Source organism: Amia ocellicauda, chromosome 5 (genome assembly GCF_036373705.1).
Source record: "Amia ocellicauda isolate fAmiCal2 chromosome 5, fAmiCal2.hap1, whole genome shotgun sequence".
Taxonomy (NCBI): Eukaryota; Metazoa; Chordata; class Actinopteri; order Amiiformes; family Amiidae; genus Amia; species Amia ocellicauda.
Window position 1 is genome coordinate 38,193,641 of NC_089854.1, and position 25,678 is coordinate 38,219,318.

At 39.3% G+C, this 25,678-nt stretch overlaps 1 protein-coding gene across 2 annotated transcripts in view; it reads right to left on the minus strand.

The window, feature by feature from the left end:
* Window positions 1-937: 937 nt before the first annotated feature.
* Window positions 938-25,678, minus strand: part of tasor2 (transcription activation suppressor family member 2) — a 34,889-nt gene continuing 10,148 nt past the window's right edge. The window contains exons 5-22 of one of the 2 annotated variants that reach the window (XM_066705118.1): window positions 21,791-21,882; window positions 21,357-21,494; window positions 20,784-20,911; window positions 20,644-20,663; window positions 20,438-20,540; window positions 20,017-20,111; window positions 19,203-19,306; window positions 15,421-15,493; window positions 15,008-15,079; window positions 12,776-14,620; window positions 11,227-11,995; window positions 9,161-9,707; window positions 7,082-8,770; window positions 6,287-6,412; window positions 5,366-5,519; window positions 4,859-4,964; window positions 3,838-4,019; window positions 938-3,587 (exon numbers count right to left, since the gene is read on the minus strand). In XM_066705118.1, coding sequence (XP_066561215.1) covers window positions 3,499-3,587; window positions 3,838-4,019; window positions 4,859-4,964; window positions 5,366-5,519; window positions 6,287-6,412; window positions 7,082-8,770; window positions 9,161-9,707; window positions 11,227-11,995; window positions 12,776-14,620; window positions 15,008-15,079; window positions 15,421-15,493; window positions 19,203-19,306; window positions 20,017-20,111; window positions 20,438-20,540; window positions 20,644-20,663; window positions 20,784-20,911; window positions 21,357-21,494; window positions 21,791-21,882 — 6,332 coding nt within the window. In that variant the 3' untranslated portion in view covers window positions 938-3,498. The remainder of the gene's footprint in view (window positions 3,588-3,837; window positions 4,020-4,858; window positions 4,965-5,365; window positions 5,520-6,286; window positions 6,413-7,081; window positions 8,771-9,160; window positions 9,708-11,226; window positions 11,996-12,775; window positions 14,621-15,007; window positions 15,080-15,420; window positions 15,494-19,202; window positions 19,307-20,016; window positions 20,112-20,437; window positions 20,541-20,643; window positions 20,664-20,783; window positions 20,912-21,356; window positions 21,495-21,790; window positions 21,883-25,678) is intronic. The other variant, XM_066705119.1, reaches the window with a different exon arrangement.

Below are 25,678 nucleotides of genomic sequence, written 5' to 3' on the forward strand. Positions count from 1 at the left end.
TGCTATGTTGTAATGGGATATGTGTATATGCAAAAGTCACAGAAACCATAATATTGCAAATGGAGAATCCTACTGTTTAGTCTTATGTATTTAATGTATAATTCAGTTTAGTGCTATACACCTTCAATTTAAAAACATCCAGGAGGACTTTATGCAGATTACTTTTATATTTTCATATAAACGTTACACTTTTCATTTACTGCATAAGACCTTGCTTGTGAGGAGTCGTGATTTATGCAAATATACACTGGGCATATAAAAAGGCATTCATAAAAATGGAAACAAGCATTTTTTGACTTCCCCCAAAAAGAGGAAGCTGCAGTTGAGGTAAGCAAAAGTAGTGAGAGGGGCACTGGGTAAAAAATACAATGAAGTGAAGTCTTAAATGGCATCCCCAGGAGTCTAAGCAACGGTTATTGCAGTTATGCTGTATTGGAACTTTTTAAACTGGCAATTTGTGGATTCAAAGTGTTGCAGATGCATGGTTAGCATTTTCAGAATGTGCCTATTAAAAGTTTTTTGCCTCTTGCCATTTCAAAACCGTGCTGCATCTTTTGCACACCCCTACGCCCCCACACCAGATTGACAGTAGTCAAGTATTAAATGTACTATTTAGAGGACATTGTTTTGTGTCTTTGACTTCAGAACTACACTTGACAAGTTCATTTTCCCATATGACATCAACATGCATTGTTGGGCAGAGTTGAAAAACGACTTCCATGCATTGTAAACTGTACATCAGTGTTAAAGTGTAACCAGTACTTGGTGGTCCTCAAAATGTAGAATTGAGATTACAATTGAGAATCACATTTTAAAATATTTACAATGTCAAAGAAGAATGAGCTTTGAAGAGCTTCTGTGTTGGAACTTGATGTTTGGAGAACATTCTACATTATTTTAAATAGAACACAGTTAAAAACTTGCAAAGACATTATGGCAATTTGGAAACCAATGCATTTATTAATAAAAAGACAAACCTATCCTACATCAAGCTACACTCCAGGATACAACAAATGTAAAGGAAGCTTATGGAATTTTATACCCAAATGTACAATATTAAGTAACACAATTACATATTTACAACTGAGGTATGTTCCCATTTTTTTATTATTTGAAATTCTCACAATGGAGAAATTTTAAAGGTTATTAAAAGCAATCATTAAAAAAAGTTAAATATTTCTCTGCTGCAGTCACAAACATTAACTTGGTATTACACCCCAACAGGATTACACTTAACAGAAAAACAAACATCAAGTTTAATTTTTTACATATATATTTTTAATGCAGATAACGTAGTGTTCAAGCTAACAGATTCTGAATGTGAGCTGCATGAAACTAGAATTAAATTAATCGATTTCAGTTGACAAAGAAATGGACTGTGGAGAGTTTGTGGTTTGATTGGCCTCTGTATATGCTTGGATATTTGTCCAGTTCTGAAACAGATACCGTTCAGATGTAAAAACAACAATAATAATAATAAAACTTTCTTTAGTGCTGGCCTACTTTACAAAGTCTCGCTGCAGTTCTTGAATGTGAAGTGTTGATCAGCGCAGCCCGTGTCACGCTCACAGAGGACTAATGGAACACTTGTCTCAAGCAGTTCAAGAACTCACATTCTCCACATCTAGAATAAAGAACTGCCCTCAGATGCATCTTTCCCCAGACCTTCAATCTGAACGAGACATTTCGGCGAAGGCCCATTGAAATAAGATGGAGTAGAGATCAAGTAAACTGATCATGCATGTAAGAACTCATGAAACCTTGTTTTTTCTGCCATTTCTACCCACAAATTAAATGGCAGCTGAAGTGGCTAGAATGCACTAAACTGAAATGTCGACTGACACTTGTGGTAAATGAACAAGATGAAGGTGTAAATGGTGCATCTGAAAGAACAGTTCCAGCTAAAGAGCACTACAATATCAAAAACAATGAACAAAATATGACACTTTGAATAGAGTACATTGTACTGAATAGTTTACAAAGTAGGCCTTTGTCAATCTCTTATTAGCAACGAGGATTTCACCAAAATCACTTGCCAATACGTAAATGTAAATCTCTTTCATTCCCCGAAGCCCTGTTACCCTGTTGACGATTTTAGTCAGCAATTGTAAACCAATAAATAAATAAATACAAATAAGCTTAACTGATATCATGGGACATCCTAGGCAGTACAGCCCTGTTAAAGTAGATAAAAGGTCTGAACTGATTACAAAGACATTTCAGAAGGCAGTTTTATCCCTTTCTGACATAAGATAATGAAGATGATTGGCGAACCAAAACCTTAAAAGTTGGACAGAATCTGCATTCTCAGCAGTCCAGCACTGAATCTGTAATTCCTGTAACTTTTTGCTGTGACATATATAAAGTCTGATATTAAAATTGTGGCTGTGCAAGTTGAAGCATTGTTCATGATGTGACTCTTATTCCAATACACTGGAATTTCTAGGCACTTAGGAATTATGACATCTAATAGTAAAGGAATGCATAATAATGGCTGTTAGAGTTGGGTGAATTTTTGGATTTGAATTTTTTGTAAATCCCCTTTCTTCAAACACTTTAGCATACATAGCATTGGTCACATTTATTAGAACACCACCAAGACTTTGTTGCTTCACACTAGAAGAATAAACAAACACAAATATTCACAGGAACTCATTGTTAATATGAGAGAAGATCATCATCATATTGTAATCGTTCTCCAATCAGATGTTCCAAGATGGGAAAACATGGGCTAAAACACTGGACCGTACTATTCTCCTACTCATCTCCGATTTCGAAGTGTTTTATGAAGATGCTACAGTTGTATAGGTATAGGTTTGCTTTCTTTCACCGATTTACATTCACTGCATGAAAGATATATTAAAAAGTTAAAATAAGCATCAGAAAGTAAGTTCCCCCTTTTTGCAGGCGTTCTTAGGATTTTTACAGGTACCATGGTTTGATCATTACCGAAGCAATGGGGTGTTCTAACAAATCTGAACACTACTGTATGTGTATAAGCACGTCTTGTCACATGTCCCAAACAAGACCCTGACCTCTGGAACCCACACAGACAACTTAAAAGACAACTTGTAAGAAGAGGTCTCCATGTTGGAAGATATATGGTGCTCCAAGCCAACAGAAATAATGCATCTAAATGTATGGAATACCTTAAATATGGAATGAGGGGCTTAGGCAGTAATAATCAGAGCACAGTATTAATTATGTTTAATGTAGATTCTCAAAACACAACTAGACTGGAAAGCTGGACTGCTCTCAGGCCACAGGACTGGACTGCTCCCAAGTTACAATGTTGTGACTTGTACTTCACTTTGAGTACTTACAATGCTCAGAAACACCACCAGGGTAACAAGGAAATATTAAGGTGGAAGAGGGGGTGGTTCAAATATATGACATACAAACATCTTCCTTGAAAGCAGAGGAGTACAAAACAGTTACTATATACACAATGTGTCTTGTGCTACTTGCCATACAAAATGTGACTATTTACAAAACATGTTATGTTGTCACTCTTTGAAATACATAAAAAAACATGTTCATGTTCATTGCTAAAACTCCGTTGTTTCCAAAGTCGTTTTCTGGTTCATCTATGATTTCAAGAGAATGAAAAAACATGTTATGATTACATTGATTAAAATTAAAACTACTGTCAAGACATTCCAATTACCAAGCAAGAAATGTGGGGAAATACAGGCCACTGAACTACAGAGGGGATAACAAACATTTCAAAAGTAACACTAAAAAGACACATTGGTTTATTTGCTGCAGTGAGACAGGAAACCACAGAAAACACCGCACCACTTCGTGATGACCTGGCAACCGGGAAGATGGACTCACCCGTGATGAAGACGGCAAACCTAGCCGTGACGTGCTGGACCTGCAGGCGCAGCAGGCAGCTGAAGTAGTCGGGCCGCTCCTGGGAGAGACAGTCGCACTCGTGGTACGGCAGGACCTCCACGATGCCCGCCTCGTGACAGCAGTCAATCAGGTGTTTCTTGGAATGGGCATCGATATTCGTTCTATGGGAAACAGGAAGCAGTTTTGTGTATTTATGTGTAAACCAGTGGTCTCCAAGAGGCTCGTCCCAGAGAGCTCCAATCCGGGTGACGTGCTTCCCTGGACTGAATCAGCAGCTTCCAGTGGCTGGGGACGTGGGTTTAGTTATTGACCAATTAAGCAAGACGAATGACTTTTTTTCTCAATATTTCAGATTTTGCCAAAAAAATAAACTCTACACTGAGCAGGTGAAGATGATCTAAGGGTTTATAAATGCACAACTTCAGGGTGACTTGAAAAAGCAGCTGGACTGGGGATCAGGGTTGAAGATCCCTGCTGTAAACTAGAATTCAATGGATACAATTCAAACTTTTTGTACAAATTTTTACTTCAGATTAAATGATCTGGAGTCTTTACACATTTCTCTTAGCTGAATCCGAGTTCACTGATTTCTTAAAAACATACTTGATAAATAAGCATAATACATCATTAAAACTAAAACATGCAATAACCATTACAAATTAAGGGTGTGAATTTGTACATATTACGTATTTTAAACTACATGACGTCATTGAGCTACCCCAAACTTGATCACAGACTTCTCCTTTGTCACCTGTACTTTACATGGCCTTGGATAGAAATACTTTTCAAAATCAGCTACAAAATTGTACTGAACCTGGCCTACACTAAGCAATACACAGAGCTGAGAGGCAGATGAGACTTAAAAACAGGCATAGCCACCAACCCTTCAAAGTTTTTTTTTATTGTTTTTTTTTTCAGGGCAGTTATGTGCTATAAAAACCTATGGACCTGTAATTGCCAAGCACGTAGAAAAACAGCTGAATATTAAAAATGATATTACCTTCCATTCTCTTTGAGACGTCTGCTGTCTTTGTAGTGCAGGAACCATTTCCACTTGCCATTTTGGCTCAGCTCCTCCAGGAAATTCACCAGCTTCTTGACATTATCTGAAGGGTTTACCAAAAAGAAGCTCTGGTTTATAGTGTTAAGTTTGATGTTCCATTGCAAGTCAATATACTTTTCCAGACCAGTCATTTGAGGGCACTTCCCAGGCCCCCACAATTCTGGCACAAAGGCTGGGTGGAAATGATACACAAAGAGAGTGCAGTGCATGATGGGAAGATTAATTACTGCACAGTACCATAACCTGGCTTAAGGAAAAAAACTAACAAAAATCAATCAATTTAATCACTTCCCCACCCAAAAAATAAAAAGTCCAGTTAAGTGCCTACTGTATGACATGCAATCTTAAAAATCGAATTCTCATATAAAGCCATTGGGTATAGTGAGGAATCAAGGAATCAATGTCACCACATTCCCTGTATACCCCCCACCTACTCTCTCTTACCTAGAGTCAGTGTCTCCAGCACTGCACCATCACAGACCACGAACCCCCCTCTAGTGAAGAGCTCCTGGTAGGTGAAGTTCACAACGTCGTCAGGGCAGTCCACTCCTGCAAACAGGACATTTGGCATCTTCTTCAGCTCCAGCAAGTGAGGAATCTGAGTCAGCAGGAGGAAAAATGCATTAATCGTCCAACTCTCTGGATCGTAACACAGCCATGGACAGGGCAGACACCGTCCTAAAGGCTACAAACTATGCCAGCTTTCGAGCAGGGCCGTCTGCCAGCAAAAATAACTGACAAAAGCCGGAATTAATTGCAGCCCGCCTGCTTGCCTTTACAGTTTTGTCACTCTGCTGCTGCATCTGAATGGTTGACCCTGTTGATCTGTTAATGCCAGGATGTGTGACACACTTGATTGAGTCCAGGAAGTGGATCTTCCTGCAGCACCGATGATCAAATTACGATCACCATTATTCTCATTTTTAACTATAATCTATTTGTCCAAAACACATTGAACTCTGGTCTTTCGAGACATACTTGAAGGAGCAAGTTATAGAAAACATGTACCATCTGTTACACACTTTTAAAAAGGTTTCCAATACTGTCTGATAGGGTTGACAGAAAAGGGTAGGAGGCAACTTCTGAGCACAAAAACAAAAATCTCACGGGTAGCCAAGAAAATATGGACAATAAAACACCTGTGGGGTGAGTAATGAAAATATAGATTTCTTACCATTCACTCTTTTTAACACAAGAAGTCACAGGATTGCTCTTATAAACGCCAATTTATTTTCCTACCCAAAATGCCCTTCAGTGTTAACTGTTAAGCCCAGATGCAAAGGTGGTGTCACGGTGTTACTCACAGTTTATACCTAATAAATACAATTCACGTTATATAGAAACATCAGATCCTTGTGCTCTTACTTTGCACACGTGCGCCAAGATGTCCTTATTCCTGATGATAATCAGCAGGGGGGATGAAGGACACTGATCCAGCTGATCGAATTGGGCTGGCTGGACTTCCACATGGCCTTCCGCCTTTAGCATCTCCTGCATTACCAAGACAACACACAGTTGTTAACTGATAGGGGAAACTCAAGAAGATTTAAAAAAATATATATATTTCACAATAGCATCTAAAAATAATGACACTTGACATTGCCTTTGCAACCCCATGTTTAATATGAACAGGTAAACTATACAAATGACAATGACAATAAGACTATGACATCCAGGCAGGACCCAGAGAGATCCTTACTGTGGGCGGGTTTTCTGAAGCCATGATTCTTTCTGTAAATTGCTACTGAGTTGCAGAGTTTCTGGGTACTTCTTGCTAATGATTATCCTGGGAAAGACCAAAAGTTTTCATCTGATCCAAATGAACACCCATTTCATACAATGTGGCGTTATAGACCTCAGCTGGAACTAAAACCAGAGGACAATGTGTTCCTCAAAAACCCGATTTGGACACCCTTGTTCTAAAGCAACAAACAGAATCAGAATCAATAGTATAAAAACATCACAAAAAAGCAGCATATAGCAAACTGATAACCTTTACAGTACACTAACTGAAGCCAGTTCACTTTAATATTGGAAATTGCACCTTGATTGTGCTTTTTTCTTTTACAGGATTTAGTTCAGTTTGTATGAGAAAAAGAGTTAGGATGCTCTCTGCTCTCATAATCTCTTATTACATATTCTTATTTTGAGTTTGTTTACCTTGGTGTTTTTGAAGAAAGCATCCACTTGTGTTTCGATGATGTAGAAGCAGAACTTTGTCTTAAAAGACTGTCTAACTACAGAGTTCAGATTATTTTGCAGATAGTCGTACATATCATGTTTAAGATTATGAAAAAAGTCAATTGTCTTGGATGTGTTGTGCAGTAAGTCCATATCCCTCTTCTGCCTTTCGGCCATGCTTTGTTTGAGAATGTCAGCACCAGAGCAAACACCATCTATGATGGATGCGTAAGATTTAGCACATTTAGATGCAATGTCAGAAATGTCTGTATGCTGTCCTTCAATACCATTGACGTAAGACAATTTCGTAAGACGGAGAGGCTGCTGACTAGACAAAGAAATCTTGCGTGTGCTCTCAGCTTCTTCTACATTTTCTCCTTGGAGCATGTCCACTTTAACCTTTTGGCAGACCAGAGGAAGGACGGTGTTACAGGCATTATCGGGAACATCCTCTAAACTGGAAAATCTGACCATGATCGGGCTGATGCCAGATGCGTTCTCTGAGGATGAGCTGCTCCATGACTTCTGTGAAGATCTGCGAAAGCCCTTGTTCTTTTTAAGAATGTGCTTCATCTTTTCAGAAAATATCAAATACTCCATATCCAAAGAAGCCTGCGTTAAGTCAGGCTTTGTGACATGCAGCTCCTTCCACTTTTCCCAGAAGCTCTGGATGCAACAATCTTCCCTCGTTGTGTTCCGAATTGTCCTCGAAGGCACGATCGGGATTGGCTTAACGACTGGATAGTTCGCACAGAATTTTTGCTTTCCCCAGCAGTCGTACAATGTGACAGTGGAAGGGAAATGTGAGCAGTCTGCCCCAGTGTGTTCCTCCTGCCCCCTGGCAGATTCTTGATCTCCTCCTTCTATGTCAGCAAAAGTCATAGGTGTTTCAGTTTCATGAGCCTGACCTACACAGTCAAGGTCTCTGATGTCTGCAGTTTTCTGAACTCTGGCATAAACATTTGCGTCATAGGAAAGGTCGAGTGGGACTCTCTCCTTTTCCGCAGCTTCCTCGTCGTCTTCATAATGGTCAGTCTGGTCCGTTAACAGATCTGTTTCAGTAGATGTCACTTCAGCAGCATCTTCTGTGCGTTTCTCTGGTGACCTACATGTTTCATTTCTCTCCTCGTTGTTCCCACGCTGTAATAGACCCACCTCTGGCTGTTTGACGGTGACCTCTCCTTCGTGTTCCCCGCACAGCCGATCCTCTGTGGTGCGGTCATTGTCCGTTGATTCCATCGCCTCAGATGCCTCCCTGATAAACTCATCTTCTTCTGCGGACGAGCTTTCAGGTGCATCTGAGGGCTTCTTGGTTTCTGGCCATGCATCTCTTTGATTGTGAGGTGAGGCGTCTGCTGAGCTGAGAGCGATAAAAGTCAGTTTCGCAGGCTGCACATACATGGTCTTTGTTTTTTGAATTATGTCTCTGGTCTCGGTTTGAGGGTTATGTATATGAGCAGTTGTCAGTTCAGTTGTAGTCTTCTCAGCAAAAAACACCCTGTGTATTCCATTAACGCGTTTCCCTTTAGCAATGCTCAGAGCTGCTATCCTATTGCATAACTCATCATATGTAGTGTCCATTTCAAGCAGTGTGCTCGTATCTGGGTTGTTGTCACCATTCGCTCCATATGCATCATCAGACATCATATCCACAATAGCCCTGCAATCCTAGGGGATTAAAATAAATACATAGTCACTTTTTGGGATCTATATATGTTCAGTGAATACATATTTTACTATTTGGCCTGTGATATTAAATGTGATGAATTAAAAAAATTTTTTTTTTTAATAATGACAACTAAAATTGAAAGCTGTTAAATATATTCCAAAAATGGAGAGAGCAATAACTTTGGACTAACATTAGTGTAGGATATAAGCAAAGTTGTTTATCCTATTTTTTTTTTCCTTCTCCATTGCATCTTTTGCAACAGATTAACAGAATCTCTTTAGAAACAGAGCAATATTAATAATCATTTAATATAACCATCTGTATCTCATCTACTGCTATTTTTACATTATCATTTATTTAATAGCAAAAAGCATAAAAAAAGTTCTTACCTTGTCTACGAAGTGGTTATCTGTTCCCATAATGCTTATTTGGGATAGCTGTGAATCGTTTATTACATCTTTAAATCTGCTCTGTGCCTTACCGCTCCTTTCTGGAGCTACAGGTTGCTCGGGGTCATTGGGAACACACGGCAGGAGCTCTCTTGTGCATTTCGCGATGCTAAGATCCAAAGCTTCGGAGAGTGATTCCGAGAGGTTGATTGCACCGTCCCTGGCTAGAGGGCAATTTAATGCTTTCTTGCTTTTTTCCGTAACATCTAACAGTTCCGTTTGCGGTTGGTGTGAAACGGTTTGAATGACAGACGGCGGTATCTGGAAAGTGATCTGTTCTTGGCCACAGCTGGCAGGCAGGATGTTCTGCGAGGGATCCCTGTCCAATGAAGACTTAGGGGCGCTGCTGGGTTGTTCGCTGCTTTCAGGAACGTCAAGGTCAGTCTGAAAGAACCGCATTGTGGACCTGCTGTAAAACAGACCTATCCACATGTGAAGGATGAGATGCACTTGCTCAAGAGTTTCCTCAATGCTGAAATCCCAAGGACTAATGGGAATATGTGGGGGGGGGAGAGAGAGAGAGAAAAAAAAAAACTTCAACAAGTGTGCCACAGATTGACAGGAAAAAGTCTCAACAATTTTCATCATGAATTTATGTTTAAGGTAGTACAAGAAATGGAAGATCCAAATTAATTGATATTTTTTAAGACTCTACTGAGATACATGCTTAAAGTTAAGTTCTTTAAGTAGGAAGAATCTTCAAATTAACTTTCCAATGCTGTTTTGTTGTTCAGTCAAACAGCAGAACTACATAAATACCAAATACAAATAATATTGTAGCCATCCTGCTAAGAGACCTGGGTCTTTTAGTGGTGCCGTACAGTTGCTGCACTGTGGCACAGGATACCAGGGTTTGAATCCTGCCATCGCCAGAACCCCACAATACATTACAATATTAACAAATAAACACAAACAAAATACAAATTAAAAGATTGATGTGCAATTGCAAATTTTTTTTTTAAGTGTTATAAAGTTGCTGACTTCAAATCCCAACTTGAAAAGGAGCAAATAACACTTTTTAGATTCAAATAAATGAATGTGCAAATTATGTATAAATGACTCAGCTACAATGTTTTACAAACATGTATTTTCTGTTATGTTGTGCGTGGAGGTTCTGTGCAACAAATACCAACATTGTTAAATCTTGACGAAATAAATATGATCTCATCGGAGTTCTTAAATGGGAGCCTAATACCCGGTCACATCAAAGCGTAAAAGACGTCCTGTCCTATCATAACAATACTAAATACTAAACTAAAATAGCCTACAATTATAAAAATAAGAGGACTATAACAGGAAAATAAATGCCCAAATGTATTTTCCCATATAATGGGATATAAGCAGTCACACTTCAAATGGCACTTTATTCTCGCAGCACTTGCTCATAGAATTACTGCAATTACGCATCTCAATTAGTTCATCTGACAGAAAAGGCTGCACCTATATATGGTTTATATATGTTTTAGAGTATTGAATAAGAAGTAGCCCCAAGTAGTTATTTTTTGCAATTGTTTAAAAAAATTGCAACATAAGAGAATCATTGGAAAATGTATTAAAAGAAAACTCTGTTTGATAACTGTACAAACAGCCGACACTTAACGGCTCCCTAAAGAATGACTGACAGATGTCTTGTGCTCCTGTAGATAAAGAGACTTTTGCTCACCACGATTGTAGTGCCAGAGTTACTGCAGGCGCTCAAAGACAGTTGTTATGGAAATGTGTTGAGGCTACAGCTGTGAACAACCTGACAAGACACCTATTCCAATGTTTCACACCACAAATGGTTTTATTTCTAACACAGCTGCAGGTTATTAAGCACAGCTTTATATTGTAAAAAAATATTTTTTTTTTTATCACTGGCATTGACAAATTGTTTTTAAATGTGTTATACCATTTACCAGCACAGCCCTACAATGACACAAGGAGTGTTTATGTTTTTGATTTGAGATATGCAGGATAAACCCTTTCAACCTATGATATGATCATGGCTGGATGGCAGTACGTACCCATGAAGCGCCCGCGAAATGGTTTTATCCAGCGGATCGTTGGTGTATTTGCTGTCCAAATTGAACTCATATTTCTCTTTCCACACCCTTGTCACCTGGAGTACTCCGTTCTCTTCAGTCAGGAGACGGGGGTGGCATGCACTGGGGCCACCTAGAAATCCCTGGGGGGTATCTGAAACGCTTGCGACTTGCCCGTTTTTTTCCTGACAGTGTGCCTCCTTGTATCTGAACTGAAAAGCTCTTCTGCCTAAAACACCATCATCCTCCTTGGGGGTGTGGCTTCGAGTTGACTCGGTCCGATCTGTGGAAACCAAAGGAGGCGCACCTGCCAAACCCAACAGCAGATATGATGGGGGCAATGAGTAAGAATGCTCTTTAGAAATAACACCAAGAATCAGTTCTCCAGTCACTCTAAGTCCCTCAGGATGTGGTGATTGGGGGAGTTTATACCCTGTGGGATTTCGTAGCACAGATTGAAGGACAGTTCCATTCTCATCCCCGTGTGTCTGCCCAGATTCTGTTTCAGACTCTGGCACTACACTCTGAGACTGTCCCACTTGAACCGAAAGGTTATCGTTCGAGCTAAGGGCTAAGTCGGCCAGTAAGGTCAGTGCGTCCGAGGACTCGCAAATACTTGCACTTCCCATATCATGGCTCGTATTCTCCCTTTGCACCAGATCCCTACAAGCAGAAGCTTTGAGTTCCTTTGACTGAGTTTTTGCTATATTTTCAGTGTCAAATGAAGCTGGTGTGTCAAAATTCAAGCACCCTGTAACAAAAGAAAAGAAAAAGAAATAACAAAAATAGCATGAAAACAAAAGATAAAGCAGTATAATGCAGTATCATTAGTACGTGAATTGTTAGTTTAGTGCTTTTTTATTTTGTATTTATTAAGTTGGAGTGATAACACAAACACAGGTAAGCAAGACTGTGCTGGAAAAGAAGGCTAGGAAAAGACTAGGAAAACAAATACATGTATTTGTGGGGATGGTGTGTAATTCAACTTGATAGCAAATATCTTTTGGATTTTACAAGGATAAAATACTATCCAGATAAGTTTGGACATTATACATTACTATGCATCTATCTTTTTAAGCAAGTAATGTAACAAATGTTCACATGGGTAATCCAAAAACATGGAACTATATAATGTAAAAAGGGATCAGTAGACCACACAAAATTACGCAAATATTCTAGATAAAGTGTTTGTATAGAATTTGAAAGGTGAAGTGAGCAATTGAAGCAAAATTTAAGTACACAGCAATGTACAGTTTTTTTAAGAACATAGCAATTGCAGACACAGAGATTAACAGATAATCAAAAGTAAGCAAGGATATAAATTTTAAGACACCAGCTCTGTAATCTTTTCCTTCACCTTTAATATCCAATGCAGTTATGTCTCTGTCACAGGTCAGACACCACACACGTAATCATCTAATTATCTGTGTGTCATGCATCATTTTAATTATAAGAACTCTGTGAAGATTCTAGATCACACAAAACAAATAATTCCACATTCCACATCAACTTCAATAAAACCACCTCTTACCATTCTCTTTCATACACTCAGGTATCCTGTTCTTCATTCGTTTCTTAAACGGTTTCACAATCTTCTGTTGTTTGACTTCTTGGATACTCTGCGGTGTCATGCTTTTAGGCGTCTGTAACGCATCTTCCGTTGTGACCACAAGCTTGGAGAGATCCAGTGCCTTAGCAGTCTTTTTTCTTTGACGTATTTTTGGCTTAGCACATTCTTCCAGTTTGGAGGTTTGCTCAGCTACCCTTGAATCACTGTGTCGCACGTTCGTGTCAGTCGAAGCAACAGGGTTTCCGTTGTTCAAGCTCACGTTCTCCAACTCCTCTTCCACGTTAATATTGCGCTTACGTTTCTTTTTCTGAGGGCCTGGTTTACCAACAACGGTTGTCTCTTTGGGATCCACTGTGCTGGCCTTCTGACTCAATGGGGACAAAGGTTTTTTCCTCTTTCCCTTGCCTGCACATGCATTAGCTTTGCTGTTAGTCTTCAGAGCTTCCACCACCTCCTTGTCTTTGATGCACTCAATCAATGAGTCCCCTTTAACCTCACTTACTTTATTCTCACCAGGCTCACTTGAACCTCCTGCATATCCTATTTTCCCAGAGTCTGCTGAAGCCATCCCTGTAAGTTGAGTAGAATCTGCTACACAAGTAACCATTTCTTCTTCGCTGCATCCAGTGCTCACCTCCACTGAGGGTTTGCTCGCTTGCATTAGGGATTTCAAGTCTCCCATCAAGAAGCTTGAGCCATGAGGAATGAAAATCTTGCCACAGTCAGTGATGATGTTTTTCAATCCATAGCTATTGTCACATTTAATTTTTCTTTTGGGTGTATGTGGCTCACAATCAGCAGCATTCTCCTTGGGATCGTTTTCAATGATCGATTGATCAGCAGTATTCAAGGTCCTTTTGCTGCTGCTTCTGGTGATTCTCTCAGAGGAAGGTGTTGGGGTTGGGCTGTTCCCTCTTTGAGTATCAGGCACGAGAAATCTATCTCTCAATAGGAGGTCGTCTCTCTGATCATGTGCGTCACTGCAATTCCCCACCACTTTGACACCTGGGGTTGGCATGGTGGGTGTCTTTCCCTCAGTCACATTAACCTGCTCATTGGCATTGGCTAAATCCTCTCTCTTCCCTGGGACATCCATGACACAGTCTGTAGGCATGTCGCCCGATATAGGTTTAGTTGGAGTATTTAATGTCTGATTAGTCTGAGAGGCAAAACTGACCATGTTGCTCTTCTTCCCGTTGCTCTCCAGCGCAACCACACCCTCGGTAAACCTCTCCATGGCTTCCTGCTTTTTCGTCTTGTATTCCACTACATCTGCGGAAGCGGTAGGTTCTGTGGGAACTCCTTCCTTGAACTCCATGCTTCTTGTTTCCCCAATCGAGTCGCCATCACTCCAGAACTCGGGGTGCAAAGTCTCTGGAGACGAGAGAGTGTAGTACACGTTCTCGCAGTCATCTTCTGCATCCTCTGCCACAGAATCATCCTGGTTCACAGCCAGCAGCTCGACAGCTTTTGATACCGGTAGGATATACGTATCTGGCTTGCTCAAATAGGACTCTAATTGGGAAATGGTCGTTTTGGGACATTTTGCAGTTGTGTACAGGTGTTTATAAACTCTGGACACGTCGTACTGCTCAGTTAAGACAATGGCTTCTTTCAATGGACTGTCACTGATGCCTGGCTGGGTCAATGTAACATAGTTATGCAAGTGCTGCTCCACCAAGCTAGAAGGTGACCCTTTGTGATCTGACTGGAATTTTTCAGCTACCATCACTGCATAGTTCAGTCCAGGCAGGACTTGCATTACTTCAGAGGAAATCGGCAATTCGGACTTCTGACACTTTGTATCTAAAATAAACATAAAAATAAAAATGATAAAGCAGCTGCAATACCAGTATTTAAACTTCACATCAAACCAGAACTTACGAGTCTTGAATACATTCTATTCCATTAACATTAAGGCTGTGTCAGTAAACCAAAATAGCATTAGCGTAACTATTTTTTCATACTACACTTCTACAATAGCACAGTCTGCTATTAAAGATATTTTGTGGGTTTTTTCTTTATTATGTACATACTCTTACAGTCTTCGACAATGAAAACAAAACATTTCTTCTCACAAAAATAAACTTTTAAGTTTAAATGTATGCATACCCTTGGTGAGGTGTAACTTAAGGTTGACTCAGACGACAATGCAGGCATGTTTAAAAGAGCACCTTTCAAAATTCACATTACCTTTCTGCACTGCTGTCGAGTGAGGGAATATGAACAGAGCCTTTAACGTGTCCTCCTTTTCCGATGCGCTTTCTAAAAATGAGAATCATGTTGTTTGCCAATCAAAAAATACTTAAGAGCCCCCTCTCCCTTTCAACAAAATCAAAGCATCACCGCAAAACACAATATACACACATTACACTCCACGATGCTTTTCAGTTCTAGTATCCACAGTGCACAGCATAGAAGTAATGAAAATCCACCTGAGGGTGATTTATTTAAGACTATTTGAAAAACACAAACAAAAAAACACTTGTCTCCTTCCCATATTGAAAACGAGAGGTTGGGGAGAACTTGACAGAAACTCAAAGAATTAAGAAAGTAAAATCTTTATAGACCAAAAGCTGTGATCTTTTGAGAAACTCATTCCTTACCTTCGTATGTGAGGAAACAAGAAGAAGGTAACAATATAAGGAAACCAGAATCATTAAGTGGTAGTATGAATACCTAGAAATAATAAGAAAAAAACAAAACATCAGATCTTTTAAACAGAACAGAAGTTCAACAACATGGATCTCAGAGATCCTGGTCTAGTCACATGGTCAACAATATCAACATACTTTGGAAGAAGAACATACTTAGCTTGAGTCACAGTCACTCACAAAATAAATTCATATGGGTTCAGAAAATATATTGTGACAGTGTGAGGGGCAAGGCTGGGGTCAGGGCGGATCTTTCAGTGGAGGAGACAACAAAACCTTCTGATGGCCAGATCCCTGCCCACCACTTCCTCTATAAAAGGAAGCAGGAAACAGACCAGTGTGTGCATTCTTGGCAGAAGAAGAAGAAGAAGAAGAAGAAGAAGAAGAAGAAGAAGAAGAAGAAGAAGAAGAAGAAGAAGAAGAAGAAGAAGAAGAAGAAGAAGAAGAAGAAGAAGAAGAAGAAGAAGAAGAAGAAGAAGAAGAAGAAGAAGAAGAAGAAGAAGAAGAAGAAGAAGAAGAAGAAGAAGAAGAAGAAGAAGAAGAAGAAGAAGAAGAAGAAGAAGAAGAAGAAGAAGAAGAAGAAGAAGAAGAAGAAGAAGAAGAAGAAGAAGAAGAAGAAGAAGAAGAAGAAGAAGAAGAAGAAGAAGAAGAAGAAGAAGAAGAAGAAGAAGAAGAAGAAGAAGAAGAAGAAGAAGAAGAAGAAGAAGAAGAAGAAGAAGAAGAAGAAGAAGAAGAAGAAGAAGAAGAAGAAGAAGAAGAAGAAGAAGAAGAAGAAGAAGAAGAAGAAGAAGAAGAAGAAGAAGAAGAAGAAGAAGAAGAAGAAGAAGAAGAAGAAGAAGAAGAAGAAGAAGAAGAAGAAGAAGAAGAAGAAGAAGAAGAAGAAGAAGAAGAAGAAGAAGAAGAAGAACAACAACAACAACCCCGGACTGTCTAGACTGTCTGACAACCTCCCACAGGTAACAAACTTAACCTGCCTCACCCCTTTTTTTAACTTCTTTCTGCCCAGTGTTTGGCTCTGCCAACCCGGGCATTTACTGTTATTATTATTAGTGTTTTGTTTGTAGTTAGGGACCATTTATGTTTAGTTAGTGCTCGAACAAAGCTAGGCTTTTGTTTTTGTTTTCACACGGTGCTGCTATTAAGGACAACAATAAAACCACAGTAAGCCTGTTTTTGTACCCTCTGCCTGCCTCCCTACTATGTGTTTCAAGACCAGACCCTGCCTGCATACAAGCCCTTTTTGGCGACAGGCCCCCCAACCTGCTACAACATACAGTTAAGTCCATAAATATTTGGACAGTGACAACTTTCATCATTTTGACTCTGTACACCACCACAATGGACCACAAATGCCCCAAGAACAAGCAGGAACTAAAGACAGCTGCAGTACAGGCCTGGCAGAGCATCACCAGGGAAGAAACCCAGCATCTGGTGATGTCTATGGGTTCCAGACTTCAGGCAGTCATTGACTGCAAAGGATTTGCAACCAAGTTTTGAAACTCACAATTTAATTCATGATTTTGGTAGTTTGTCCAAGCCCCTAAAATTTGGGGGACCACATATATAAATGGGTGTAATTCCTACACTGTTCACCCAATTTGTAACTACCCTCAAATTAAAGATGAAAGTCTACACTTAAAGCACATCTTGATTGTTTCCTTTCAAATCCATTGTGGTGGTGTACAGACAAAATGATAACAGTTGTGTCCCTGTCCAAATATTAACTGTATATATATACACACATACTATACATATACCTATATAAAAAAAATCTGGGTTATACCTTTTCTTACAAAAATTCCCATCCCATTGAAAACATGAAATCTATGGTATGCAATCCTGAGAGGCCAGCAGTTCACAGCTTGTTTTGAAAGCACAGAGGCCGCCCTCGCTTCAGAGGCGTCTCCAAAGCCACGCCCCTCTATCACACATGCGTGCACACACACACACACACACACACACACACACTGCAGCGCCAGGAGGAGAGACATGTGGGTGGAATTGATCGCAACAGTTTCAGATTACCGCATGTCTCATTCACAGGTTAGACATTACAATAATAACGACCATAAACAACTTATTTATGGTTATTATGTTTTTAAAAATAGTAGCTGCGGCTCGCCTTCCATTCTCGCGCTCACTATGCACAGCGTCAAGGTTCCCGCGCTGATGACGTGTGATTGTCTGCGCAAACAAGTTGCGCAGCAGTATGCAAATATAGATTGACAGACAGGAAGGACATCCTATAATTACATTCGGACCGAATGCAATGATTGCTCGATCCTTTTTTAGTCCTGTCCCTTCCACAGAAGAGATATACACCCACCTAAAGGATTATTAGGAACACCATACTAATACTGTGTTTGACCCCCTTTCGCCTTCAGAACTGCCTTAATTCTACGTGGCATTGATTCAACAAGGTGCTGAAAGCATTCTTTAGAAATGTTGGCCCATATTGATAGGATAGCATCTTGCAGTTGATGGAGATTTGTGGGATGCACATCCAGGGCACGAAGCTCCCGTTCCACCACATCCCAAAGATGCTCTATTGGGTTGAGATCTGGTGACTGTGGGGGCCAGTTTAGTACAGTGAACTCATTGTCATGTTCAAGAAACCAATTTGAAATGATTCGACCTTTGTGACATGGTGCATTATCCTGCTGGAAGTAGCCATCAGAGGATGGGTACATGGTGGTCATTAAGGGATGGACATGGTCAGAAACAATGCTCAGGTAGGCCGTGGCATTTAAACGATGCCCAATTGGCACTAAGGGGCCTAAAGTGTGCCAAGAAAACATCCCCCACACCATTACACCACCACCACCAGCCTGCACAGTGGTAACAAGGCATGATGGATCCATGTTCTCATTCTGTTTACGCCAAATTCTGACTCTACCATCTGAATGTCTCAACAGAAATCGAGACTCATCAGACCAGGCAACATTTTTCCAGTCTTCAACTGTCCAATTTTGGTGAGCTTGTGCAAATTGTAGCCTCTTTTTCCTATTTGTAGTGGAGATGAGTGGTACCCGGTGGGGTCTTCTGCTGTTGTAGCCCATCCGCCTCAAGGTTGTACGTGTTGTGGCTTCACAAATGTTTTGCTGCATACCTCGGTTGTAACGAGTGGTTATTTCAATCAATGTTGCTCTTCTATCAGCTTGAATCAGTCGGCCCATTCTCCTCTGACCTCTAGCATCAACAAGGCATTTTCGCCCACAGGACTGCCGCATACTGGATGTTTTTCCCTTTTCACACCATTCTTTGTAAACCCTAGAAATGGTTGTGCGTGAAAATCCCAGTAACTGAGCAGATTGTGAAATACTCAGACCGGCCCGTCTGGCACCAACAACCATGCCACGCTCAAAATTGCTTAAATCACCTTTCTTTCCCATTCAGACATTCAGTTTGGAGTTCAGGAGATTGTCTTGACCAGGACCACACCCCTAAATGCATTGAAGCAACTGCCATGTGATTGGTTGGTTAGATAATTGCATTAATGAGAAATTGAACAGGTGTTCCTAATAATCCTTTAGGTGAGTGTATATATATTACATTTAGACCACTTAAATTATTGATTGCTATCAGGATGTGAAGAGACTTTCAAACAGTATAACAAAAAAAAAATCTGGAAAAGATTGCATACCCTACCTTTAAGTTTGGTAACAGTTTGTTTTTTAAACAGATTCAATTTAAGCAAAGATTGAAGGAAGTTTTACTAGTATTGTAAGCCTTACCAAGTCTTTTTCTATCAGCTCTTCAATCATGAGGTGAAGGGGGCAGTACTCTTCTGATACTGGTACCACATCATACAAACTGCAATAAACTCCATCTGAAAACACTAGTGAACCAATTGAAATATCAATTCAGTATTTAAATATGAATTAAATACCACATCTTTCCCCCTTTTTTTTTTTTGGTCACATGTTTTGCCATGAACCTTTGAACCATAACTCCCCCAGACTACTTTCTGTTCCTCTCAATCCAGTTTGTGCACTGGAAAATCTGTCAAAGTTAATCTGATCAAAAGTATACTACATATGACACTATGTATTCATGAATTCTTTTAATAGAAAACAGATTCTGGAACTCAATGGAAACATACATCCAAAGCTAAACTTTTCACTTTTAAGTGGAACAATATATGTGCTTTTTTGGGATATTTTCACTGGAAAACAACTACATTCATAACATGGTTTCCTAAATTCTCCTAGCTGAAAGGGATACTATTTACATAAATGTGGAAAACATTACAGAATTCAGTCATGCCAAGACAAGTGGGAGAGAGACAAACTGTGCTTGTACTCCAGGTCAGATCACTGATCATGGTTGATTAATGTATTAAACATTCAAAGGTCCAAAAGGGCAAAGAAAAAATAATTTCTCTCACACTGCTGGGTGTCAAAGATACTAAGTACTGCAATACACAATAATACACAATCCTGTACATTTATGTTCAGAAAGCAAATGCAGATTTCCAATACTTGCATTACTTTAGCTCGATATGAGAGCAAATAACTTGTAAGCAAATCGGTCAGTCTAAAAACTTACCTTCACTTGCAAAGCTGGTTTCAAAGACTGACCGTGGCAATGCTGTCTTCAGATCAGAGACGGTCATAACATTGTCCACTTTCAAACGCTCTGGTCTAGGGGTGAAAAAATAAACAAACAAGATAATCTGGTATTGTATGACTGCAGAATACATCAGAAGCGCTTGGAAAAACAAAGCAGTGTCAATAAACTGCAGTATTTGTATAGTACGTGAAGTTTAAAATTCCAGTAAGCCACCTTTTTTTTTTTACAGAGTGAGCTGGAAGGCATTTCTAATCTATAGTGAAATATAATAAAACAAGTGTGATGAAAAATGGGGGGGCAACTAATATTTAAATAATTATATTTAAAAAAAGGAATAACCAATTCTAAGAGGCGGAGGAGGAGGAAAAGGTGAAGTAGAAGGAGAAGGACAACTTACAGCTTGGCTGGGATGATTGCACTGCTTGACTGGAGAGAAACATGATACACTAAGGAGTTGTCGCTGGTTTGGATCTGGCCTTTCCATGGAAAATAATGGGAAACTGCAAAAAGGAACCACGAAATTATCAATCGCAATTAATGTCCCACTAAAGCATTCACAGAACAAAAACAGATGCATTCATAATGGAGAAAATCAAATCTTACCTGGTTTGTCTGAACTGCCACTGGAGGTGGAAAAAACAAAAATCGAAACATTAATATTAACACAATTGACCGCCGGGTTGATCATCACTTTGAAATTCGATAGCACAAGACAGTGTCGAAATGCTCTGAAAGGGTCATACCTTTTTTCGGCTAACACTTTCGACGTAGTAGGTTTGGATTCCCCGTATGAGAAGCCTACAATGGCGAAGGGACAGACATGTCTGGGGCAGGAAGCAGCAGCTCCTTTCTGCAGCTCATACAAGTAATACTGGAAAAAAACCACAAACCAGTTTTTGTGGGCACCGGAAATGAGTCACGTCAGCACCTAAACCCAACACCCCGTTTCAATTAAACATTAAGCATTTGACTCTTTCAATGTCCATCTGAGTGGACTGGCCAACTTGTATCATCATTATCATCATTACAAATGTTCAATTATTTTCTCTGCGCTCTGATATTGGGTTTCCACATTTACAGCCCTGTTCCCAATGACTAGAAAGCAGGTTTGCCTATTTGTCTGTATCCATGGTTACCTCATTCTGTGACTAAAGTAGAGAAAGGACATGCATGGTTGTTTTTTCCCCTGCTTCTTTTTTATGGACTACAGCTCAGGCTTCATATTCAGATATTATTAAGAACTGCTTTTAAGACAGTATACAGATGGAATCAGTGACATAAATTGTTAATAGTGTGCTTAAGATAAAATAATTTACCTGAGTGCGTTCATAAGCTTGAAAAGAACTGGTAGTTGAAGAGACTGTATTAATATGTTCAGAAATGTGGCAGTCATAGTCAGCGGATGGTTGCGTAAAATTCTGAGTGTAATTTTCCGCCATTGCTTTTACTCGCCCCTGTGAAAAGATTTTGGAATAAATTCAATTTAACACCAATTACTAATAATGCGTATCCAACAGTCCAAAGCTATGATTCCGGGCTCAGCTGCTTCAAACAAAGTATGGTAATCCAGCCTTGAATGTGTTTTACAAAACAGATTAATAAAGTCTAATGTTAAATAGTACATTTCATGTTTTACAGCAATTTAAATGTGCTCAAGATACATACAAAACTTAGTGAAAACATGTTTGTCCCTAATAATAATAATAACAATGAAAACAATGATAAAAACAATTATAATGTATACCCCTACCTTAATGAGTCTGAAAATAGCAATGTAGCCAGACTTTCCATGGTACCATGGGTTGAAGTGCAGGCAATCTGAGTACTTGGAGATATAAACACCTTAGGGAAAAAAAAAAAAAAAAGGCTAACACCACCACAAAACAACAACAAAAAACACAAACACAATAAAATAATTTGAGCTGCTTTTATCTATGCATTTCATTTCAGTGTACCAAATTGCAGTGCTAAAGCAGATGGGATAATTATTACAAATTGAGAGCTATAACTGATGATTTAAAAAAATAATCTTTAATAGGTGGAGAAAAACAAAATAAAACAAACTAGCCAAACAAACTGACAAAATACTTGTAATTAGATGAGTGTCAAAGTTGTGCAATGTGGCTTCCATCATAAAATGTTTCATTGGTGTATTATAAATGCGATTTGCATTTGTCACCAATATGTTGTTTGTTTGTTTTTCCTTATTTGCCAAGTACATGTACTAGCTGATGTAGCTCACTATGTACTTTCCAATTAGATAACGAGGCATATCCTGTATATATAAGCAGCAGAATACCTCTACAACTGTATTGAAAAACTTTCTTTTAAAAAGCTTTGAAGAACATTGTGGTGAAATCACTCCTTAAATTCCATCAATATTAAGTCAGTTTGCTAAAGGTTCATAATAATGGCGGTGGGGGGGGCATGCGAGCATGTTTACCTTAAGCAAACACATATAATTTCCTTAGAAAGAATGAAGAACTAGTTAATCATTAAAAAAAAAATCACACTGATGTACAGGTTAGTCTTTAACCTCTGAAATGGAGATTGGTGATATGAAAAAATCCAGCTGGGCACAGAAAACTATTTTATTACTTCATTTAATTACAGTCGCCAGGTTTCCAAAATCCATCTTGGGGTTACCCACCTGCATTTAAAATTTTGTCACCTGACACTTCCTTAATTAGATTCAGCAAAAAAGTGTAACAGTAGTACCTGTACCTAAAAGCAGTCTTTTTCTTGAAGGTGACTTGAAAAACAGCCATATGAAAATAAAACTTTAACCCCCTGGCTAATAGCAAACTGGTTGCTTTATTGATTTAGTTAATTATTTGAATGGCACCAAGCGTTAACCAGATTGTTATGCTACAACAACTCATTTTTCTGAAGTGCATCTTACTCACCATGTATCAATGTAACATGTTCTACAATCATCAGATCAATTTGAGTTCTAAATTAGGCAACAATGTCTTTCATGTGGTTCTAAATCAAGAGACACTGTTGGCTGAAAATGATTTAAAAGGCAGGTAGAGAAACCAAAAATTGGCAACTGCAAAACTGCAAGCACTAATTAATACTATCTCACAGAGAAGGTCTGCATGGAAATACTTTGACAAAGTAAATACAAACACAAGTGCATAATATGTGCAGTGCAATTAAACTACCACAAATCTACAGCTGGTATGTTAACCCACCTATAAGCCAAACACCCCTCTGCGAAACTAGCAATTGTCAGGTTTCCATCCAGGCTTTATTATTTATTATTATTATTATAAAGTCCCGTCTAATAAAAAAACTTTACGACAGGCTTGATGGAAACAGCAAATGTCGATTGAATTTCATAAACATGGATTTTTCATACATTAATATAGTTGGTTATGCGACAAATGCCAGTGGAAACTAAACTATAGCCTTTGTCGAAAAAATTTGCAGTCATGTAATATGATTTGGTCAGGTGTCTGGGAAGGGTAAACAGAGAAGAAACATTATTTTATGCATTCATTTTATTAAAAATTCTTGCAGAATTCCTAAATGTGAAGTGGGGGGTTTAAGAAGCTGTTGGAATAATTTTAGTTGTATTTATAAGGTGTATTCTATCATTTTAAAACCTCTTTACAGGGTGTCAGCAGCCTACTATAATGTCAATAGCCTACTATAATAATAATAATAATAATAATATGAATAGGCTAATTAGGTCTGTTTATTTTATTGTGATTAGCTTATTACTGGTCATATCATATATCATCATATTATTAGCCTACGCATAAGACCATATGAAAGTTTGCAAATGGGAGGAGGCCATTCGACCCATCGTGCTCATTTGGTGTCCATTAATAACTGAGTGATCCAAGGATACTATCCAGTCCATTTTTAAATGTTCCCAAATTTTCAGCTTCAACCACATCGCTGGGGAGTTTGTTCCAGATTGTGACAACTCTCTGTGTGAAGAAGTGTCTCCTGTTTTCTGTCTTGAATGCCTTGAAGCCCAATTTCCATTTATGTCCCTGGGTGCGTGTGTCCCTGCTGATCTGGAAAAGTTCCTCTGGTTTGAGGTGGTTGATGCCTTCCATGATTTTGAAGACTTGAATCAAGTCCCCACACAGTCTCCTCTGTTCCAGGGTGAAAAGGTTCAGTCCCTCAGTCTCACAGTAGGACATTCCCTTCAGACCTGGAATAAGTCTGGTTGCTCTTCTCTTCTCTGCCTCTAGAGCAGCGATATCTTTCTTGAAGTGTGGAGCCCAAAACTGCACACAGTATCCAGATGAGCTCTAACTAGCACTGAACATTAGTGCCCTTGTTTTAAATTCTACACTTTTGACAATATATCCTAGCATTTTGTTTGCCTTTTTTATTGCTTCCCCACATTGTTTGGATGGAGAAAGTGAGGAGTCTACATAAACTCCTAGGTCTTTCTCATGCGTTACTTTTTCCAGTTCTATTCCTTCCATAGTGTAATTATAGTGGACATTTTTATTACCTGCATGTAGTACCTTGCACTTGTCCACATTGAATTTCATCTGCCAGGTGTAAACCCACAACTGTCTGACAAGCGTGTCCCATATTGTTACAGTTTCAGCATTGGTTGGACTTCAATATCTCAGACGAGGTGGCTGTGGTTGGTAATGCATGTCCTGCACCTCTGCTACTTCAGGCAACTTGATCATCCTCTCCGGTATGGCAGTGCACACCACATAAACACAATGGTGAATGGTGGTCTTGCAGCCTCTCCCGCCACCCTTTACTCCGCGCAACTGACCAACTTTTAGAGTGCAAAGGCTATGCACTTTCGGGTTGAAACTGGAGGATGGTGGCTTGGCATTCTTAGCCCTTCAAAAGGGTCCAATCACGCGGCCCAAACTTTATAAGGTAGGCTTGGGCTTTATGAAATGTCCATTGCCTGCGTCATGATCTGGCAAAGTATTACTGCACTGTCGTCTTCGGAAGATGACACGAATAAATATTAACACATTCTACATATTGTGGATCTTGGGCAAGCTAGCCAGCCATCAGGAGGAGTTACAGGTCGAAGTGTGTTGACTATTTCTATGCGCAAATACACTTTTAGGTGAAATCAATCTCAATGGAGACTCAGCATTTCCGATATTTTATTCAACAATACAGAATGCAAAGTGTTTTTGCAGGAAATGTCAAAATTTTAATATTTTTAAATACACGACTGGTCCAATGTTTTAGAACACCCCCGATTTTCCAGTTTCTATTGAAACTTAAGCAGTTCTCATTCAGACGGTCACAGATCACTCAGTTTCAATCAGATTTCTTTGCAAATAGGCTTGTTTTGTTCAGAACAACGATGAATCCAGTATATATTATTTGACATTCTATCAAACACAGAGAAGTTCAGATCCAATTACGTAAAATCACTGTGTATTAGTACACTGTAAACTGAGTTTTCCATCTTGACATTTTGAGCTCTCTACAGGTGTATGTTGCTTCTACCAAAACGTGGATGGTCTTGTTTTGATCAGTAGACTGTCTGGTTCCAGAATATGTCATAATTGTCAATACATTCTGAGATTGTGTATTCCTACTTAGACCAAGTATCGCCCCACCCCCCCAATTCAGAATGCAGAGGGGGCGGGCTGGCAGGGTGGCGTAAATGCGGGGGGGTATAAAA